The sequence below is a fragment of the Lissotriton vulgaris genome, chromosome 1_1, assembly GCF_964263255.1.
Source record: "Lissotriton vulgaris chromosome 1_1, aLisVul1.2, whole genome shotgun sequence".
Taxonomy (NCBI): Eukaryota; Metazoa; Chordata; class Amphibia; order Caudata; family Salamandridae; genus Lissotriton; species Lissotriton vulgaris.
In genome coordinates, this window is record NC_141685.1 from 984774021 (window position 1) to 984797868 (window position 23848).

Below are 23848 nucleotides of genomic sequence, written 5' to 3' on the forward strand. Positions count from 1 at the left end.
GGCTAGTACCAGGGTGAATGAATGACATTGTTCAGCATTCTGTCCATCAATTGTTCTTTTTACATTTGTCACCCCAAGTGGGACGGATATGCCCAGACGTGGGTCCCATGGTCTCCATGCCACTGGAGTCAACCTAGCCTGGCTGATGAGGGGTGAAACTCCAAAACCGGTCCTAGGATGCTTTTTTCAAGTCCAGGGAGTACCAGGCTTGGCAGTTCGGGCTGGACTGTTCCCATGGGGAGCAAGGCCAAGACTGATCTGCATATGGCTGGGTCTAAACTGGAATGGCACGGGGATCAAAAAAACAATGGATTTAGGTCCAGGTCTCTGTACTGGGGTTAATGTATGACATTGTTCAGTATTCTGTCCATCAATTGTTATTTTTACAGATTTCCAGCTATGGCTGCTTAGCAGGAGTGAAAAGTGTGACCTGGAAGACCTGTGCAATATGGCCCCGCCACTCTTGAGGCTTCGAGAGGCAAGTCACAAGCACGCTATAGCACGCAGTTCCCAAAGATTTGAGAGTGAAGTGAGCGCTCATATACGACAAGAACATTGAAGATTCACCAGCTAATGCCATCTAAAAGAACACACGGTTTGTTGTTTTCATTAAACTATATGTGTACAAGCACCACATGTCGCACAGGTAGAAATTATACTGTCCTAGGAAACATCAGGACTATGCACTGTGAGGTGGAACATTAAACCTAGGAACAAGACACAGTCACTTTTTCGGATATCTTATTTCTCTTTATTGCTCATGGTGTAAAATACTGAGAATATTATGGTGAGTGGTGAAAGAGTGACTACAATGAAGCCACCGCGCTCCAAATCTGTACCTTATAGACTTTCACTTTAGAAATTCACAAATCCCCAAAAATAAGGTATCTTCATAGCATCTTAAATACACAAAAATGAGCACAATTACATAATGACCATGTGCTTTGTATACTGAACACTGTGCATTTTTAAAGGGTGAATATGCAAAAATAAACCTATGAACTTCGGGTGGCCCGAATAATGTTATGGGCCACGAGTTATTGAACATATATGCATAACAGTACAAAGAAATATAACTGAACAAAATATTAAAACATATAACTTAAAAATACTTTAAGGTATGGCCATAATACTTTTCAGGTCACCTTTTCAAATGCAGCCAACAAAGTGTCCCCTGGCTGCAGGAAAATGGCAGGTGAACTCTATCGCCGAACTGTGCACAAAGCAAGAGTGATTCACATTTTAAACAGTCCCAACATGTTGTTGGAAATCTGTGATCCCATAGTACCAAAAATAGGCTTAAACTGCTCCTATTAAAAGTTGTGGTGGGTGACAATGTCATCTGAGGGCAGGTAGGCAGACGTGGAGTACAAATAAAGAGAAGGTTAGAAGTTGATTCTTCCCTGACATTAGATGGGATATTGGGAGACCCAGGTGTAGAAAAGGAACAGGGGTGTGACACACAGTGGGGGTTACACACAGGTACCAGGGCTGCAGATCAGGAACATGTGTGTCAGGTTCCAATGGCCTCACTTTTATATATAGTTTAACACACAGTTTCCAGTATATGCTACTGGGAAGCAGCACGTTCTGGTAGATCTGAATGTATATAGGCCAGAGGAGGTCACATTTTCAATAAATGCAATGACACAAAAGAAAAGTATGTTCCTCAAATTGCGGAAATTCTTCGAAAAGCGTGCCTGTGAGTTTCCAGAATTTTGCATGGCTACATGTCCACTGGAATTATGGGAAATGAGAGGAATACATTATGAAGCAGAGATGGCCAAGTCATGCTGCAGGAAAAGGCAAATTATGAGTCCTAATGAGGTGCCATGTGGCAATATTATTTTGTCATTTCCACACGTTAATACCGCTTGGACACAGGTTGCACTTCAATGGTAGTGGGTGGACACCGGAATACATTAATCGGCAAATAAAAGGTAACCAGTTTACTTCTGCAAAGGATCTGCCTCTGTGCAGCACCATGTAGTTCTTTTTTAACATAACTTTTGATCCATTTCAGCTAGAAAGTAATTGTTTTGTTTATATATGCAAATTATGCAGTAGATTGTTCATTGTGTGGAGAGGGTGTGAATCTACCATTATGTGTAAAACCCTGGCCAGCAGAATCATAATTTCAGTGACACTAGGCATGAGAATATGATACAGATATTCTTTCCTACCATTAAACAGTTATTTTGTGCCAGATTTAATAATACCCGAGTTTTGCAATCTACTCCGCATTTAATTGTTGCAAGTATTGCACCTATTTAAGCTGTCCTCCACTTTCAGTATTCCTGGTTGTTTTTTTTACCTTGGGCCTGCATGCGTTGCACATTAAATTTGAAACTTATTTTGAAGTATTTGTAGGATTTGTAATGTCTGTTCTTGGTGTATTGCATCGTCGCTATTGCAATGATTTACAGGCTACACTTCATGTTTCCAACTGATGTCACTTCCTGTTTCCAGAGTTGAACTTGCTTCACAAAACAAGACCTAAATAATTACAAAAGAGCCAGAACACATAGCATTTGTGATGTGGAACTAAGGCAGAAGCTAAACATTAATAGAAACTATACATTGCTATGAAAGGGGCTGCACCCCTTTAAAAACTGAGTTCCCCAACCGAGTAGCCTCTGAGCAATAAATAACCACCGTCTATGCCAGTTGTGTGTTCTATACTGGAGTTAGTTTGAATTTTACCCATCACTGGGCCCAAACTATTCTGATGAATGGAAACATACCAGAGAGGTCAATATCACCCAAAGAAGGTAGAAACCGGTGCAACTTAAATTATCACAGCTAGCCATGAATATCGATCTGGCAAAGGCATGGCACTGGTTCACGCAGCTCACAACATCCCAATTAGAAAGCTCAACTATCAGCATAAAAGCCGTCAAGATTTCGTTTTTTTTTCTTCAACCTGAAGAAATCCCAGCCAGAAAATAAATACCAGTTGTCTAGAATATAGAGGGCTAGAATCCCAGAGCCACAAGTAAAGCTGGAGCTTCCGAAGACCACGAGATGCGATGACTTGGGTGTGCTTGATAGTCTCACAGTGCTGTTCAGAATGGCTGCATTCTGCCCGTCCTAGCATATAGACCCAGCTGACAACTGTTAGGAGCTATTTTCCAAAATCCTGAAGATGTGGTCTGCCACCAATGCCACAGACTGGGGACTCAGGAGATATAAGCTCTAATCAAGACTTCAACCCTTGACCACAAATAGCAATCCTGTGGAAATCACAATCTCCTCGTGTTTCAAGTCCTGCGGTTGCCTAACCCGCAAGTGCTTAAAGACTATGCGACCTGCAGGTATAAAGCACTAATAAAGACCTGGAGAACGCCAGCCTAACAACGACAAGAAGTAAAATCACCAAAGAGATGCTCTCCTATAACCCTTTTGGGATGGATCAAAAAAGAACATTTCGGCTCTTAGCGTCGAAGTACTCAGTTGCCTTGGTGTGTCAACTCGCATGTGTAGAATCCCCTCTATCACCACAGAAGTCCTATGCACTACACTGACGAAATTAGTCATTGCGGCTACAGCAGATTGAGGTCGCGGTGGTGAAAACAAGAGGTACATGCACGGAGAGGAAGTAAGGAATTCAGGACTTATAACACTGTTTGGTATACTAAGCTTGATAGGGGGACCCTGCATGAAAGAAGCACAGCTACAATGGGTAGCACTGCCCCTAAAGGTGCAATATTTATAATACTGTGACGGTATATTTACTTGCTTAAAGTTTAAGTGCTCTGCTTCCTCTGGCAGAGGACATTCTGTATATTTACAATGCAGTCATTTTTCTTAGTATATACATTTTATTTAGGTGGGGGCATGTGCTTATATGTGTGTATAATACAAGCCATCTGTCGTCTCATAGATAGTGTGACAGCACCACTGATGTGGTTACGTGTTGCCCACTCTAAAAATACGCAGGTGCTTTGTGACTTTGATGGACACTGAGAACAATAGAAAGGGAGCAGCATTAGTTCTGTAAAACTTCCTTAGGGTGAGAGAATGCACCACAATCCTCCCACAATCTATGGTTGCCCGGTACAGAGCTGTGTACGCAGCAGCGCCTTGGATTAACATTACGGTACCAAGAAATTGTCAAACATGAGTAAGGGAAACAGTTTCCGACAGTTTAAGCAACATCTGTGGTGTAGGTGTAGTTCCCCTCATGACTCCAGGATGAAATACAAGCTAAAGAGTTCAGAATGCCTCTGAAAGGTTCCTCATGAGAGTAAGATGAAATGGGGTGTGGTGGGGTCAGGTGGGTAGGTCTTTGATTGTTTTGCTCTGTGAGAGGATACTTCCTACCACAGTGGCCCCCACTGAATAAGTGGTACAAAAGGGGGTGGTGATGGACGGAGCATCTGAATCAATCAAACACTCACACCCAGTCAAAAGATCTGGGTTTAATCCATCACCGTTCTTTAGCCCACTCTGCCACCCCAGTTCAGACATGGCTATATGCAAATCAGTCCGACCCTGTGCCTCATGGGAACAGTCCAGCCCGAACTGCCAAGCCATGTCTTCCCTGGACCGGAAACAAGCTTCTGAGGACCGGTTTCTGGCATTCCAGCCGTCTTCAGCCCGGCTTGCTTGAACCCAGTGGCAAACTGAGCAAGGGACTCACATCTGAGCATACCCTGCCACACTTATGGCGGCCAAAAGCGGTACAAAAGGGGGTAGTGATGGACCACCACCCCCTTTTGTACCCACGGAATAAGCAGCATCAACTTTAAACAAATGTGTGGATGATTTTCCATCAGGGAGTCTTGTGGAGTCTTGTGGAGCTGGGACTGATGCCCACCCCAACCTTCTACTTAAACACACCTGTGCTGATGACACAAGGACCTATCGGACAGGTTAGAAAGCAATTCTAAATGGGTATCTTAAACAATCCTTCAGACACCACAACTAAATTGCTACTGAGCCTACCCGAGGTTAAAATGTGAAAAGGTATTTGGCCAACTTTCATAGGGCATCAGATATCCTTCTAAGTGTAGCCCTGATCCTGACTTTAGAGAAGGGTTCTGCATACTCTCTAACGTGTGGAATTGGCCTTGCTTGACATATGCCTATCCAAACTAGTGTACTTATATCGAGGTACAACCAACATGGCATTGCAGAACACTTGCCTACCTAAGATGTTTACACCGAAGACTTCACTCCTTGCTGGTCAGGTTTGGAACCTTTTTCATCCCAATTCACATTTTATGTGCATAACTGGTGTCCGCCAAGCCACATTAGCAGGGAAAGGAAGAGGCCCTTCGTGTGGAATTGTTCACATCATGTGAAAGATTATACTTGTAACAAAATGTCCCCAAAGCCTCAATCCGTTCAACCATTGGAAGAAAACTTGGTCCATTTTGTCTTACCTTCAAATTTCGGAGTCCAGCCCATTCCATTCTTTGTAAATATATCTCACTATTTTTCGGCTTAAGTCGCAGCAGAAGAGAAAAACGTTCTGCTAAGAAAGGGATGTCCATCGGCAGGTTATCAGGATACTACTGACTATATACATTATTGTAATTTAGATTGACTATATGCAAAGGTAACTTTTATAGATGTACTCAAAATATCACAGGACTATTACCCAAAGCCCAACAGGCACTCGTGAGCAGAGGTCTTGATATTACAAGCCACCAATCACACAAACAAAATTTGAAAGTGCTTTGCTATTATAGGAATACAGAAGAATGCATGTAGCAACCCCGGGCATGGGTTATCAAGCACAGTGATTCCTATACTGTCTTGTGAGCCTTTGTGGGGGCGTGAGGTCTGATAACATACAGACAGATACAAAGGAAGTAAAGTGCCTTTTCTTAACAAAGAGCGGAGACTCCAACGCATGGGATAGACTCCTAATTTTGCGTTGCGGCTCCCAAAACTACTCCTCCAACTACAACGATGTGGTCCCAAACACCACAATTTGCCTGTTACATTCAAGCTCCAATCCAAGAACTCTAACACCAAACCGAGGGTAAGGATTGGCTCCCCTACATTAAGGGGATGTTTCCTACTTTGGTCTTGAGGGTCATTTGCATAGTTTTAATCCATCCCTTTCCTTGCCAGCAACCTGGGTATGGATACCACGACAGCTCATAGTCTCTATCGACTAACTCATGTCTTGAACCACAACTTTAGCAAATCAGAAAACCACAGGTAGATGCTGGCATCATATCACTAACTCTGGTTGACTCAGACATTTACTCGTCGTCAACAGAAACAAGCAGTTGCAGTAAGACCTTGAAGACATCAACCAAATATCTCTCAGAGAGCGTACAACAGGACATTTTCAATGCACAAGGAGGTCAATACTTAATGTTTGTACAAGGACCTCTATGGAGGCTCTCATGTGGATCCCAGGTGCTTTTAGAAAGCACATATTTTTGGACAGTCATCTGGGCTCACAGGCAGATGTTAATCTGTTTGGAAAGTTCCCGCTCCAGGTCTAAAATCAAAGCGTCGAAATCCTTCAGATTCAGCCGAGGGCTAAAGGGAGTCTCCAAATCGATCTCTGCAGGGTCATCCACCAGTGCAAAGTCCCTAACAAAGACTGTCCCAGTCTGAGTCCGAAAGCCCTCCCTCAGATCAAGGACTGCATTCTCCTCTTCGTTCTCACTGTCCGTTCCAGCCACTTCGTCGTAGTCCGCATCCACCAGGTTCGCACTTGGAACCAAAAGGAAGTCCTGCCCACAGATGCTCCAATCCCCAGCATAGCGATTACTGGGTGGACTCTCGAGCCCCCGGCAGCGGTTTCTGGACACCACCTCACTAGGAAAGAGGTCCAGCTTCAGCTGGGTTTTCTGTCTCAGGCAGTCTGTGGGTTTTGCAAATGACTTATCCCGAAAGTCTTCAACTTTTCTCCTTGGATCTGTAAAAAAAAACATTTGTGAGGTTTGCGGATGACACATTTTCGAAATTCTGTTTTAAAACAGCAGACAGGTAAAGACTGCATACAAGCCAGAGTTGAAAAAAACTAGTAATTATTTGGACACTAACTCTGGTCTGAAATGAGGCAAAGTCTATACCTTGGCTTGCTGGATGCCTACCAGGAAACCCCAATGTCCCCCAATTCACACTGCATCTGTTTCTGAAGCCAATACATTAAATCGACCTTAATACCTTTATCCCACCTCTTAGGATTGCCAATGCTACCAAACTAGTTTTATTGGTAATCTACACTTTTTTCAGCAAGAATTGGCTCAGTGAATGCCTCAATTCTTTTTGCCAGACCTAGTTAACAGGTTTACTTTTCGTCACATTGCCAAATAAAATAAATGCATTGGGTTGCAGGTGTTTCAAAGTTTGCACCACTTCCTCCTTGTGCATGCAATATTTTATTTCCTTGTGCCCTCTACACAAGTGTGCAAACCTTTCATTATATATATATATATATATATATATATATATATATATATATATATATATATATATATATGAGTACTACAGCCGCTTTTAGGGGGTTTATAACATCAGATTATATAAAGGCCCCTGTCGGCTTTGAGCTGTAGTTGCTGACACGATTAGAAGCAGACCTAAAAAAACTCATTCAAACACCAAAGATACGAAAGACTCAAAAACTGCTTGAAGGCAGAGGAGGGCTCTAGTTTGGACTGCTCACAAGCAACCCTAGAAGAATGGAATACATATGAGTCCCCTCGGGAAGTGCGAGCAGGCAATTCTGAACGCCCCCTGATAGGTTAGTGTATACTGTAACATCTGACCCAGCAGTGGAAGTCACAAACACATTTGTTTTTCTTTAGAAAGGAAACACACACAATCTTCATGCAATAGCAGGATCCACATTTCCTTCCTGTACTTGTGATATGCTCTCTAGGAAATGTGGGCTGGAACCATATTTCTTTCAAGTGACTTCAGTCACAAAAGGTTTTGTGAATGAGTGGCAATGAATGTGGACAAGCCCAGCTGGTCCTCGACACCTTGTTGTCAGACTCAGTACTTCGCATGTCTGATTGGCTAAGGCAACAGTTTCGCGACACCACTTGTCCTTTCTAGCAACTGCTTACATGAGTTTGATGAAGTTGGAGGAGACTTCTGTGTGTGTAGGTTTTATAAACATGCTGTTGTGTTTTTATGACTTTAATGGAAGATCATTACAATTTGACCACTTTCCTGTCATCATCATACATTTGGATAACATCAGGTATCAATGTGGGTGTACACCCTTGTACACTCCACTGTACCCACTTTGTGCTTAGTTTCTTCCTTTCTTTAGGACCTTATCCACAGCTGTTCCTTCTACTGAGTGATGTCTAGTCATGTATGTCCTCTACTACTAATTGTGCCTTTGATAGGATATCATAATACTGAGATCTTTAGTCTCCCAGAATCCCCGCTGCCTAGTTTTCCCTTATTTTCTGATATTGCTGTGGGCATCCGCTCACCTTTTTTGGCAGCCATGCACCAGCCCATATTCTTTTCCCCTATCTAAAATTATTGGTTGTTCTGCTTTTATCAATTTTTTGCAAAATATATTTTAACTATTGCATATCCCTGAACTACTACTTATTGGTGATGCTTTTTCAGGTCTAAGGTTCTCCCCGACTCCCTGCAGTGCATCCAATGCCTCAGTCAGTATCATTGTGTCTAAACATGTTTCTTTCTGTTCCCAGGATTTTTTTAATCTGGGGGTATACCCAGAGAATACGTAAAAATGTTCCCTTCTGTCGACATCTATGTAATCATGCCAACTTTATGTGGTTGTGTTCTCGTGTCGTATGTTCTATGTAGCACTTTCAATTGTATCAGATTCAAGTTCACTCTATTTGAGATTTATTTTTGGACTCTTTATAGTGTTTACACACATATACTCGTCCATTTCAACAATATATTACGGACATCTAAAACTCATGGTGTTTAGTTTTTTGCTTTTGGGAATTTAATATAGTGTACTATATATTAGAGATATAGCTTTGGTCAGTAGCTGTGGATACAGCAATCACCTTGCTAGGCTGGAGTATTCTTTAGTTAATTTGTCCATGTCAATTTCATTGGTTAGTTTATGTTTGAGGTGTACATCCCTAAGCATTTTTGTCTTGTTCATCTCATATTTAGTTTGTAAAATAGTCGAATGATACCATTCAAATGTGGTTCTGCACTTTTTTCAGGGTTGAGATGCCTGTGTCATCCCATTTCCCGAACCCCTGCAGTTTCCCCATTGCTTTTAGTCGTGTACCTAGGCATCATGGGGTACTGGGGAGGTCAAACTGCTCTCCCACCCCATCGGTTTGATCAAGTTGTTCCAAGATTTGACTACTGTGTTGGTAATGAGTGTAGTGCTAAGAGTGCATGTGTATCCTTTCAGTCCAATTAGATGGTGATCCATTTTAAATGCTGGCACATCTAGTTCACCCCTAGGCCTATTAATTTATTAACGTTCATTGTGGTGGTTCATAATTCTGAATGTTGGAAAGCGCAATTCCCACTTCAAATGTCAATCTCAGTATTGTCTGTAGTGCTATGTGTGGGGAACATCCTGCCTATACCAATGATAGTTATATGGTCTAGTTTCCTAACTAAGCTCTTATGGATTACATATGGAGTATTCTGTAATACATACAAAGATCTCGTGAGAGCTAAAAATTTGTAAATTGCTGCTCTTCTGAGCATTGGCAGTGGAAGATTGTGCCTGTGAGAGCCATTAGCCTTTAATTTACTTTTCAATAGTTGTAGGTTATCTTTCCAGTATGTTAGTTCTTATTCAAAAGTATTTACATGATTTTGTTTAATTCTGAGGGGTATGAGAACGTAACCCCTGCGGTCTATCATCCGAGAAAGAATACTAATTATTTATCCCAGTTGATACTTAGGCCAGAATATTTTCTTGTATATGTCAAATATTATTTTGAGTCTTTCTGAGAAGGACTCTGTCTGCTTTATACAGGAGGATGTTGCCTGCATATAGTGAAATTCTTTCATCCCAGGCTCCACCCCAGACTCCTCCCTTCACACAAGTGACTGTACGTACACTTTCAGCAAACGGCTATACAGCTAGTCCAAATTACAGTGGCATAGAGGACATCCCTGAAGTGTTTCCCTTTGTATTGGGAAATCCCTAGATAGAGTCAAGTTCACCCTCACTCTGGCAAATACCTCTTGGTATAATAACTTAATCCAGGTCAAATATATGGGCACAGCCCCAATTCTTTGTAATGTAGAGGATAAGAAAGGTCATTCTATTAAGTCAAATGCTTTATTAGCATCTAAAGAGACCATTGGGATTGGTTTCCTTCATCTGTTCATGGTTGCATTATTATGAAGTCCTCTTAAATTTAGTTTGGTAGATCTTTGGAACCCAAATCCTCCTTGGGCCAGATGTACAATTTCTGTGAATACCCCTTTTAATCTATTGGCAAATAAACTAGCCAGAATGCTGGTGTTGCAGTTAAGTAGGAAGATCGGATCATAGGATATACATGTATCTTTAATTGTGCCTTCCTTGTGTAGCTGAACTGTTCTTTAGTCTGATCACATTTTGCCTTTCTCATAGACCTTCAGGAACAGAACAAACATAGGTTTAATCTTTAATCTGGCCATTTGTTTTATTGAATTCCACTGGTAGCCTCTCTGGGCCTGGGGCTTCACACTACTGTAGTTGTGTTTGTGCCATTCTTATTTCTGTTTAGTTGTCTCCTCTTCTAACCTCATTTTGCATTTATTAGTCAAAGTTCTAGTAGGGCAGTCTAAGATTAATTTTGTCAAAACGGGCTGGCCCACCATAGTTTGGAGTTAATAAAGTTCTTCTAAATAATCTGGAAATGTTTCTGCCATTTCCTTGTCTCCAACGACCCTGTGACCATCTGCGCTAATATCTCTCACGTATTGCTGCCCCATCTCGCTGATATTTAGCCATGCTAGGAGTTCCCCTGCCTTGTCCCAGCTCATATAATGGTCTTTGTTTGGCTAGGTACTATGTCTCGACTGCATCAGTAGCTACGGTTTAATATTCATTTTTCCTACTCTGTAAATGCAAGATTACTGGTTTAATTAAATAAACATACAGAGTATGAATTTGTTCATGAAAGTATATAGAACCTGTAGAAAGCAGACCTGAGCTTACTGCTTCTAGAAAGCAGCTTCTCAAGTCCAGTGCAATGAAACACTTTCAGCACATGCTTTCTAAAACACAATAAGGACTCTGCATCAATAACAAGTTCTACTACCTACTTTTTTGCAGCCTCCTTGCCTGATTGGAAGGTGTTACAACTTGCTGTACATCTGTGTGTGCCATGTGCAGCTTCCCACAATGACCTGAATATTAGAGTGGTGAGGTACAACTGCTAAACTTTATGTATGGCAACAATTTCGGTCCTGAAAACTGGAACAAGTTGTTCTTTTCCTGCAAGAATGAGACTGTGTATTAAGCCATATTTAGTCCGTGCCAGAGCATCTTGCAGCCAGTGCTTAATTTGAGCCAGTGGTTTCCGATGCTCAGCACTTAATTGACAAAACCGGCACTTATGACAGCTGCCACGTGGTGGTGCTGTTTGTGTAATTTAGACATGAGCAGAACAACAGTTGTTTAATAATCCAAGATAAAATAAAAATTACAAAATTCCTGCCGCCCAAGCCATTCTTATAGCTCTAGGGGCCACGTACCGCCTGAATTATCACACGTGCAGGAGTGCGATGCTTAGTAGTCGAGTAGGTACTGTCATTGCCACAATGGGTGCTGCAAGCTGCGGTGGCCTCCTGACGAGGTCCCTGGCGCTTATTTTTATTTTTTTTACAAATTAGGCACTGTTTGCAGCATGCGCTGTGCGGCAATGTAGGTACTGAACTGGACGAAGGGCAGCTGCTGGTATTAGGGAGTCACCCATGTAGGAGTCAAGAAGAGCCAAAAAAAATCCTATTCTAGAGTAATTTTGTAATAGGTTACACATGTAAATTTCAGACAACAGAATCAGATATGGGGCCGAGGAGGGTAACAAAATAGATTACTGTAAAAGATCATTTATTTTACAATTGACTGTAGATATATATTTTCTGGTTCATATTAAGGCACAATTAGCTAAAGGATTTTTTGAGTTTGAGGGGGATTTTTACTTGCAAGTGCATAGGACATCTATGGGGAGCATGTTTGCTCCCAGTCTTGCCTGCCTCTATGTACACTCCTTTGAGTGTGAGGTAATCCAAAATTTGAACAACCACTTTCTTGAAAAGATCATACTATGGAAGCTTTATATAAATGACATCCTCCTGGTCTGGACAGGAAACATGGACAAGCTACATGAGTTTGGGAGATGGTTAAATGCACAGAACCCCAACCTTGCGTTCAGTCTAATGATAGGTAATAAGGAATTGGCGTTTTAGACCTGGCCATAAGAGAGAGGGATGGGGTACTAACCAGCGAGATATTCTACAAACCAACTGACCGCAATAGTCTATTGAGGTTTGAAAACTATCACCCACGGAGCCTCCGTGAGAACCTGCCGGTGGGCCAATTTCTACGACTTAGACGTAATTGCACACAGAAGGGTGATTACCGGGCACATTCTCAGAAACTAACACAGAAATTAGTTGCTAAAAAGACCCCATAAGACTGATAAAAAGAGCTAATAAGCGTGCACTGAACAATATTAGAGAACAACAGCTCATTCCCAAAACGAAGAAGTCATGTGTCAAACTTATTTGTGTGTCTATTTTCAGCACCAGGTCAAACAGGTTCAAAACTAGGATCAACAAAAACTGGAGTATCCTTCATTCTGGAGGTATGCACCTAGAAAGACCAATCTATTCCTTTAGGAGAGCAAGGAATATAAGAGACATAGTGGTGCACATGAGACCTAAAACAAAGGTTCCAGTGACTCGCCAAACAATATTGTGGAATCTTCAACCCCCCTCGGGTAACTCACCTGTGACTCCTGTAGTGTGTGCCCTTTTACAAGAAAGACAAAAGAATTGGACTTGGGCATGCGAACACCATGGAGGCAAAAAACTCTAACCAACTGTAATACCACAAATGTTGTGTACATGATCAAGTGTCCATGTGGGTTGCCGTACATTGGGATGACAAGGCCCAAGGTGCGTGTCCGCATCTCAGAACACCGTAGCACAATCAGATGCAAGAGGAACGCCACCAAGCTGACTGCCCACAACATCAAGAAGGGCCATAATGCCGACAAGTTAGAGTGGTCTATTGTGGAACAATTGTCAGCAAACCATTCGGACATGACAAACGCCCTCCTCTTTTTCTAACAAAGAGGGATGCATAGGCTCCACACAGACCGTTTTGAAATCAAAGATGATATCCCATGGGGAAGTTTAGTGGTGGGTTGAGAATAAAGTCCTACTGCTGAATAATGATAAGCACCCCAGAGTGTACAAATAGGTGTAAACACACTATTCTACTAGGGGGGTCATGCAGAGTCCATCTGTGGTCACAGCACCATTACAGATGTTGACACACATTGTGGAGAGATACACACATATGATAATCTAGTATGGTCCTAGTAGCTACTTGGGGCCATGTGAACATGTAGATTTCGATAACAAGATCTCTCACCATATGACCACTGTAGACAGGACCACCTACCAGCATAGGTCAGATATTTTGGGTGCAGGCAAGTTACACTTCGTAACTCCTTGAGACACTGGCAGTGGTGTGGTTTCATCAAGACACATGGTCGCCTCCTTTCCATGCCCCTATAAATTGATAATGATGTAAGGGGCGGCACACACATAGTTTATTTGATGATTTTACAGAGAGTAATATTTGATAACTCACACGCCTACATCATCCTGACCCCCCCTGTTGGGACTTGTTAGCGTTTTTCGTGAAGTCCATTTTAGGGTCTACTCTCTTGAGGAGGTGATCGGGTGCGAGGGTGCCACATTAAGTTGACAACTAACCAGTTAGAGTTTGATAACATATAACAGTTGTGATTTTTAACATTTGGGCTACCCACTCACGTGGACACCGGCACGTTACAATTAGTAAGCTTATTAGCCGTGCCATGCTGGCAATGCAGCGTACCAAGCAGCAGGGTGAGGAGCGCTGTAGGTGGCAAAGAGTGGCGTGCCTTCTGATGAACTAAGAAGCAGGGGGCCGGGTCGGGGCTCTGTATGTTGACAACAAGCCTTGGTTGTGCCACACATTAGCAAGTGGTTAATGGGGCAGTTAGCCGCTCCGGTTTGGGCTCCGACCTTGGGCGATTGCAGAACTATTTACTACAATCCTCCTAAAAAAATCAGGCATGTAAAACAAATTGGGGGTGAGATCCTTGACATTATCTCTAATGCTTTGAAGTAATACAGAACTGTTGTTGACGGCGCCGGATTACTCGCAGAATTTCCTCCCAGATGACCGGGTGTGTTAGTATGCATTACATGTGGTACCCATGGGCCCAGTCTCTCTATAACCTACTTACCACGATAGATATGGATTATTTCTGGTAACTATGGTCAATAGTTTCTCCACAACCGAAAGAACGTTTGTAAATATATATATTTTTTCAAACTTTTTGCTTCCAGAAATGCATTGCTTCTGATATACCAAGGTTTATGAATCGTGAGCACTTATGTTCGGTAGATGTGATGCACCATTGGGCTTGCCAAGAACCTACTTCAACTACAACCAATTGACTGTATGTAATGACATCCCCTTTGACGGTTGCGAGACTTATTGACCTCTCGCACTCACGACTTTTGTTGTAATTGACCGCACATGTTGGGTGTGGTGAGAATTTTGATAGGAAGTCTGTGTACGTAGTCAGGTGGTTCACTAGAGAATGGTCTTCGGCATGTGTATGAGCAACACATTTCGTAATTTTTTCACTGTTTCTGTGTATTGTGTTTCCCTAATGCAGTTGAACGACGATATGTGTATATTAATATCCCAGGTGGGGCCCACTGGGGTTGTGTTTTAGGTGTACTTCCTCACATTAGCACGTAGAAAAGCGGTGGACATCTGTTACTGTTCTGATAGGGATCAGATAGCCCTGACGAATGCCCCAGACCGATTAGGCTTTAAATGTGCGCAGAAACATGTTGGCTAGTTTTATGATGGACTAGAGTCATCATGCTCTTTGGTTTCCATCACCTTGATAGATTTTAGTGTACCTCAGGTCCTCAACAATAAAGGTGACAACCGAGGAACCTGAAGGTATATTTAATTCAACAGGATCCAAACTTTGTCCTTTAAGTTTTATCTAAGAACTCCCTCCTACCGTTAAGTCTTCGCTGAGGTGGCGTTCGCCCTGGTAGTACCATCCTACCAGGGTGGGGAGAGGATGCCTATGATGAAGCATGACACAATATTGTGTGTTAGGCATCCTCTTCCATGAAGGATGAACTCCTTATTCTGAATGGCCCTACATGAACTACAGTAGACCACATCCGTACCCAACCTTTGGGCTTTCACTCGTGTTGGTTAAGCAACCCTCTTCTTTTGTGGTTGGTACAATTAACTAAATGAACAGCATTCTGGCACCATCACCTCAAAAGTGCATGAATTCCCTTCTGTAATGATTCTCTATATGAATTAAATACACCCAAGGACATTTTTACTACTTAACGAGAAAAGACGTATGTGTCCCATGTCATAACTCCTTCCCCTCTCCCCCCTTCACTTTAGTAGTACTGGAGTGAGACTACTGAACACTACATGTAGCAGAATAATTGGAGAGCCCTGCATGTGTGTCACATAAAGGCCAAATGCCAATATGATGAGGCATGTGCTGCTAGCATCTACAATGTAGCAAACACCACGTGTTTATTTACTCTGCCTCTGCGGTTAAATAGTCTAGTATCACTGCTTGCCTACCGGCAAAAGCCACCCATATAATTAGAATTATTGGGAGTCTGTTCAGCACTGGAAGCTTACATTTACCACTTTTTCCCACAACAGCACTCATGTACCCTTTACCCTTCGGTAGAATTGTTCTCTTTCACAAACTGTTTATCTGCCCCAAAGATTCCTTGACTACGAAGTTCGAGAGATCAATAACCAAAAAAAGGTGCTGGTGTAGATTTGAGAAAGCTTTCAATTTTCCGTCCTCTGACATGATCAGCCTCACCCAGAAGACCTACTCTATGTGTTCATGTTGGCCTGCATCACCTCTGAGACCTACTGCTGAGGAGGATCTCCCACACAAAGAGATAACCGCCAAGGAGATGGGGTTTCATTCACCCCCACCCACCTCCAAAAATGGCTCCTGCTGGCCCGGTGAGAACCACTTCAGATGTAAACTCCCTCCGACAGCTATCTGACCATGCCTGTCCTGTTAGCTGTGCTCAAGACAGACTATTGTGGACTCAAAATAGACGTTACAGCTGCCTATAACTCCACAATGTGGTCAATTATTGCTATGCTCTTCATTTAATGCCTAAAACATCTTGTGTTTACCTTTCTAAAGTTTGCCTGGAATGCTCTTGTGTTTTGAGAAGAACAGAACAGGGTGCAGAAATCTACTGTAATCTTCACACCCAACGTAGGGCATACTCCAGACCTTATCCTCTGAGCCGCCTTTGACAGAATGTTTTTTTCTGCTGATAGCCTGCATAAGCCATAGTTTCCAGGGTCTCCATCTGGGGTATATCAAGCTGCGATTCACTCATTATACTCTCAAACAGATTGAATCAGTGTTTCTTTTTAAGTTGTGCATGAAATCTATTGTTTTTAATATCAACCTAAAAGTGGCTTCCATCCCGCCTCTTTCCTGGCATTTCATTGGTTCCTGTGTGTGCAACTTACTTTTCCTCCATTTCTATTGGCTGCAGCATATGTTCTCTCATCAGTTTACCGTAGCCGAAATACTGTTAACATCCGCTATGGTGGAACTATTTTTTAATAAAGTTTTGCCTCTCTCCGTTTTTCCGTCTTGCAGCAGATTTATAGAGCAACTTAGGGAGAGATCAAGTGATTTGCACAGAGTCACAGGATGCTGCGCTGCCGAGTCTCGAACCGGGATCCCCAGCTCTCGAGTCAGCAGCTCTGACGGCTGCGCCACATCCTCTCCACTCTCGTGTTACTGGTCAGGGAACTCTTTCCTTCTAAACAGCTTTTTATTCATCACATAGTAGAAACCGATTCATTACCAACGCTTGCTTCCAAAGCTTTCGGGCCAACCTTCTTGCTCGCTAGTATCCACTTTATTATATCTTAAATTTACTCTCTCACCCAATGACTATTTAGATTTTGTTTACTTTCTTCTCTGTTTGTGCCTATTCTCCCCAGCTGTCTTCTGTGCCTCACCATGTTTTTATGAATGAACTTCTATCTTCTAGCTGATGAGATCCATCACACTTTTTGAATTCTAACCCTTTGTACTCTGAACATGTCTTCCATATCTTTCATGCACCAGTCTATACATCGCATATGCATCAATGTACCTATGCAAGGCACAGGCTTCAAGGCATGCCTCCAGTCCCCTGTACTCACTTGGCCAGACCTGCAGCAGGTAGTGCAGCACCTCGATGTGTCTCTTGAAGTCCACAGCGCTGGCGATCTCCCCACAGTGCGCATAGCTCTGGGAGCCCTGCCTCAGGGGGTCCTGGTTCTGAGTCAGGAGAACTGGCCCAAAACACACAGCAATGTTTTGGGCGTTCATGCGATTGTAGTCGCGGTAAGAGGCCACTATACTCAGGTGGTTGAGAAGCATGGTCAGCGTGGCCTGGGGAAAAAGCAGATAGTAGTATCAGGTTTAGAACACAGAGAGGTGTCCATTTTCCTTCTACAGTCAGAGTCGTTATTGCTTCGTTATAAACTGCAGCGTTGCAATCACTTAGAGCCTCTAGTAGGGTACCCAAGAGAAGATATTTCACCTGGAGAGTGGGGTGGGAGGGGGAGAAGAGGCGTGGGGACAGCAGGGAGAGATAAAGTGCAAAATAAACAAGCATTTGCAATGCAATAGGTCTCGCATTAGGAAAGTGTGAGCTATTGGTATTGTAAATGACACATTTTTTTAATATGTGTTGGCTTTGAAAATATATAAATTAATAGCATTGTTATTCACAAAGCCAATAGCTTACACTTTCCTAATGCGAGTCCTATTGGCTATGGCAATGCTTGTTGGTAGCAAGCAAGGACAGTGCTGTTGTGGTGCTGAGTGATGATGTGGTTTGGCTGAGTGATGATATGGTTCGGCTGAGTGATGTGGTGGTGTCCCCGAGTGATGTGGTGGTGTCCCCGAGTGATGTGGTGGTGTCCCAGAGTGATGTGGTGGTGTCCCAGAGTGATGTGGTGGTGTCCCCGAGTGATGTGGTGGTGTCCCCGAGTGATGTGGTGGTGTCCCCGAGTGATGTGGTGGTGTCCCAGAGAGATGTGGTGGTGTCCCAGAGAGATGTGGTGGTGTCCCAGAGAGATGTGGTGGTGTCCCAGAGAGATGTGGTGGTGTCCCAGAGAGATGTGGTGGTGTCCCAGAGTGATGTGGTGGTGTCCCAGAGTGATGTGGTGGTGTCCCAGAGTGATGTGGTGGTGTCCCTGAGTGATGGAGGGTGGAGTTGGAGGGGGGAGTTGGAGGGGGGGAGTTGGAGGGGGGGAGCTGGAGTTGGAGGGGGAGTTGGAGGGTGGAGTTGGAGGGTGGAGTTGGATTTGGAGGGTGGAGTTGGATTTGGAGGACCACGGTGTATAGAACAACAAACGCTGTACAACAAATGGAATAGCCTTCTAAGTTTTATGTTGTTGCATATTTCTATTTGAACACGGAAAATAATCCCGAAAACAACACTGATCAGTAAAACATAACATTGTCATCAAACCAAAAATAGTATTCCCGTATTACACACAGACATACTCTCTCGCCTATATGAAAAAAAATCTACTTGCATGAAACAAATATATACATTAAATAGCAGTGCTTAATTAGAATAGATGCACAGCAACTTCATTAAAAAGCTACTGTGGTGCTTGCTTCGCAGCGAGTGTGTAAAGCAGATTAATATGATCCCATAATATGAGTGGATAGAGGAGTCATTGTACATTTAGTGTAGACAGTTTTAGTGTAGACAGTGTGTCATTACTTGGTGGTGTTTACAGGTTATTTGTGAGTTAATGGTCAGGAAGGTCGCATGTACACTTTTGTAGTTAATACATTTCCTTTTATGTAGAAGCTCTAGGGAGAGCGTGATTTCGCACTGGGCAGATTTCACGTTTGTTTTACTAATAGAATACACAGCACCGGATGTACACATCCCCGCCAACATGCACATTATCCATCCTGCCGTATTCATCACATGTAAAAGCCTTCGTGTTTACAACAAACAGCATGCAAATTACTTTCTGTCATACCCAGTGGTGAAACTGGGTGCCTAATAATAAATAGAACTCAATAGCAATACAAGAAAAGTTTAAAGAGACACGGCTGCGCGGCCGTGAGACGTGCTCGGTGGTGGGGGTGGGGGTGGGGTAGGGGCAGTTGTGAAGGCGCCATGAGCCATGACAAAAGCCAGGAATATAAATACTAATGACATAGATTAACTTAACCTTTTTTACATACACTTTAAACAAAAGTCTAAACCAGACAAAGTCGATAGACTGAATCACCTTTATTCCTCCACTGTAATTAGCTTGAAAGAAAACAAACGACAAAAAAAACTAGACTGGTCGGGTTTCAAGTACCCGCACAAAATTGCTGCTATTTGCACGTTTTACTATGCTTTCATCCCCCGGGCGATGGTGTGAATGCCAAACTGAAAACTGATTCTGATTTCAGCCCCAGCTGGCTACACATTAAAAACAACACTGAAAATGAAAGATGCCTGATACACAAGTCGGAGCCACAACTGTATGGACATGACGTTTGTGAGTGCTTCAGGGATTGTAAGGCACTAACAGCCCACGAGTGGCGCGCAAAAATGATTTTAAAAAAAGGCTCTGGCATTGCGCAGAGGGGGGCAGGGGAGAGCATTCCTTTGAAGTCTGAAGCGCGATGGTGTGAATGCCAAACTGAAAACCGATTCTGATTTCAGCCCCAGCTGGCTCCACATTAAAAACAACAATGAAAATGAAAGATGCCCGAGAAAACAAGTCAGAGCCACAACTGTATGGACATGACGTTTGTTAGTGCTTCAGGGATTGTAAGGCACTAACAGCCCGTGAGTGGCGCGCAAAAATGATTTTTAAAAAACCCTGGCATTGCGCAGAGGGGGGCGGGGGAGAGCATTCCTTTGAAGTCTGAAGCTTTCGGCATTGATGTGGCTGGTCTGATGCGATGATGCGACAAATGGTGGTTTGTGACGTGGCTGGTGTGGCGGGGAGGGGGGCGGAGGAGCGGAAGGGATTCCTTTGAAGTCTGATGCTTCTGATGCCTGGCTCGGGAAGCAAATGGGTGCGAGGCTGATGGGTTTGACGTGCACACGCGTCTCACACGAGTGCATCACATGAACTGGACGTAATCCGCACTTGGTAGAGATTTTGTTTTGCCTACTACATACTCGCCTATTAATCCCTGCGGGCTATAATAGGCGAGACCTAAAAAAAAGGATTACACCACATGAGAAACAGACACTTGCAGTCAGTGATTTTGGCTTTTGTAATAGTGAAAACGTTTGCCAAGCGTCACTGACGCACACAGTACATAGATACAACATGGGCAGCAACAGTGAACGTCAAACACACAGAAAGGGTACAGCATAGGCAGCACCAACACAAATAAATAACGCAAGCTTCCTAAACGCATAGAGCAGGTAAATAACAGCCAGCAGCACTGCAAGATTTCCACAGACACTCAGACCAGGTAGCATAAGCAGTGGCGTAACAAAACTTGAAGGAGGGGGGGGGGCTTGCAAAGTACATAGAGGGGGCCCTCCTCCAGACTCACTCAGGATCTCCTTGGCCACGGTACTGTGCTGAGGGAGTCGCCTGGAGTTCGGACATCCCCCGCACTGCGGGACATTTTTTACACCACATAGCATTAGCAGTTCAAGAATCCCTGATCCAGACAGAACAAGTACAGCCCTATAGATAAAGTTCAGGCTTCCCTCACTTACACACAATAGCTTCCCTCACTTACACACAATAGTCATAGTACAGCCACAATCAGTACAATCTTCCCTCACATTCACAGAACAGGCAGCACGGGCAGTCCAAGTATTCCTTATGCAGACAGAACAAGTACAACACTATAGCTCCAGTGCAGGCTTCCCACGCTTACACAGAATAGTTACACTGTAGGCAGTAGCAGAACAAGCTTCCCTCACACACACATAGAACATTTATACACTCTTCCCTCATGCATATAGAGAACAGGTGCAATACTGTAGCAGCAGCAGAAGTTTCCTTCAGATACCAAGAACAAATAAAGCATTACTGCAGGAATGCAAGCTTCTCTCTCATACACAGAACATTGACAATGTAGACAGAAGCAGTAAACGATTCCCTCATACACAGTGAACATAAATAACACAAGATGAAGTCGTGCAGACTTCCGTACACAGGTACAGCATACACAGAACAGTAATTGCACAAGCAGCAGCATGGCACGCGTAACTTGTCCTTGGGTATTATTGAGTTCTCATATCGGAGGACTTCAACCTTGAAAAACAATATGACAAGGCAGCAGGAGATCAACAGGAATGTTGGGGTGTGCGGGATAGCCATAAACTGCACAAAATTGAGGCTACGTTTCCAAAGTATACATCAGCAGTAGGGTTTCAGTTAGAGTATTGTTTCTACTTCACAATGAATTTTTTGGAATTCAGTGCTTCATTTCTGTGAGTGTTTACCGAGGCTCTGCACCGACACTTATTTACGCAAAGGCAGACATGGTGGCATAGTCTGCCTTTTTAGGTCTCGGCCTGCCAATGCACTTGCGCATTGCTGGCTGAGATTATTTTGTGGTTTTTTTTTTAAGACCAGCAAAGTATTTTATAGTTCCATGTACTAAAAACCATGATGAACTAGAGTGTCTAGTCAATTCTTACAACTCAAGGTGTCTTCAAATAGTGCAAAATGTCACACTTGTATCAGTGTGATGGTTACTAGTAAGTGCTAAAAGTGGCATTTGGTAGACCTAGCAGGGGCAGCGGATGGTGTGAGCCCCAGTGGCTATCTGAGAAATAGGTTGGGCCCTGGCATTTGCTTTTTTTTGTTGCTTTTTTTAAAAACACATTAACCACTGTGAACACAACTAAAATGATTAGAGAAGTCATCTGGCACAATGTACATATTGCCCAATAGCAGATCTGTAGCGTTGTTTACGTTTCTGCAAAATGCTTTTCCCAAACGTCTGACTTCCTCTGGAGTACTGACTCCTGTTATGGACGCCACATCTGGAATAATGAGTTCAGGTCTGAAGGTCTGTTCTTGCATATTGTGTGAAGATTTGGGGACCCCATACAATGTATTGTGCCCAGTTTTAGGGGCCACATCCAACGTATTGTTTTAAATTGTGAACATCACACCGTAAGTCCTGTGTGGAAGTTTAGGGTAGCAAGAGTTTGTGTGAATGGATGGGTGGATGGATGAGTAAGTTACTGGAAGTCTGAGTGGATTATTGTGTGAAAATATGTGTTTATATTTGGGCGAGTGTGAGGGTGCATGTGTGCAATTAAGGTGGATGGGGAACTGGGCCTATTGATGGGGAGTGGGTGTATAGATGAACCGAGTATGGGCGAGCGGGTGATGAATGGGCGAGTGAGAGAATGGATGTGTGACTTACTAGATTGGTGAGTGAGTGAATTGAATGAATGAATGGGTGACGTATTGTGGTTGGCTGAAGTGTTGTGTGAAAGGTACTCTTTACAGATGGGTAAATGTGCATGTGGATTGGTAATTTGATGTATGGGTAAAGATTTAAGTGCATATGCATATTTGGACAAATGGGGATGATGGATAATGGTAACCTTGGGTAGTCTGGTAATAGGTGGACGGATGGATGGATGAGAAAGTCAGCTAGTAGATATTTCTTTATGAATATGCGGGGAAAGGTGGTCGGGCTAATGGGTCAGTGGACAGATGAGGGAGAGTGAAGATGGATGACTTCAAAATAATTTTATTAAAACATCTCCCTGTCGCTTCAGATTTAGCCATGTTTTGCTCCTTCTCAAGCCTGTACAGAGCTTCTGGCCATGGTTGCCAGAATCACCCTGCTGAACTTCGGGGCAGAGCCAGAAGCTGAGATTTAAAAAATCCATTCCACAATGCGAGGAAAAAGCATGAAAGTCAAAATAAGAGACTGGCTACAGCTCATATTGCTGGAAATGAGCAACTCTTGTACCAGCCTAGCAATGCATGTGGATGGATCCAACAAGGATACTGTGCCATGTTTAGGCCAATGTTCACTGCAAACTAATGCACAGCACTAGATGCAGCCAAAGGAAGAACAAAGATATGTGACACGCCATCTAACTTTCTCACAGTACAGAAACACCACTACGCTAATAATATTAAAAAAACAAGTATCGGCAAAGCCAATTGGTAAGGCCTTTCAAATAGCTACAGTTACCTCAAGTAATTACTAGATGTGCTTTGAGTCAGAAAAAAATGTATTAAGTCTTTAACAAAACTACATCCCTTCATAACTTAAGTAGGTCTCCCTCTCAAGTCAGAAGCAACTGCTTAAAAAATCTGTCACAACGCTGCAATAACTCAATTTCTTACTAAATGTCCCTCTTGAGTATGATGCCCCTACTTAAAATGTCCTTCATAAAGTTAAGGGGGTGTGGCTTTAACATACACAGCTTTATATCTACTTTTGCTACTCCTAAAGTGTGCTAGATTTAAATAGGATAATTAAATATGCCAATGCTGGTATATGCTAATCAAACAATATTGCGATTTTCAATAAATGTCTTGATTAATGTAGCACACCTGTAAAGAAAACCTAGTATAAATAGGTACTAGCAATCACTGATTAAGTCAAGTGCCATCAAA

The 23848-nt window shown here is 43.0% G+C and overlaps 1 protein-coding gene across 2 annotated transcripts in view; it reads right to left on the bottom strand.

The window, feature by feature from the left end:
* Positions 1-728: 728 nt before the first annotated feature.
* Positions 729-23848, bottom strand: part of SYDE1 (synapse defective Rho GTPase activating protein 1) — a 113777-nt gene continuing 90657 nt past the window's right edge. For both annotated transcript variants that reach the window (XM_086960571.1, XM_086960562.1), the window contains 2 exons: positions 17417-17648; positions 729-6886 (listed from right to left, as the gene is read on the bottom strand). In XM_086960571.1, the coding sequence (XP_086816697.1) occupies positions 6420-6886; positions 17417-17648 (699 nt within the window). In that variant the 3' untranslated portion in view covers positions 729-6419. The remainder of the gene's footprint in view (positions 6887-17416; positions 17649-23848) is intronic.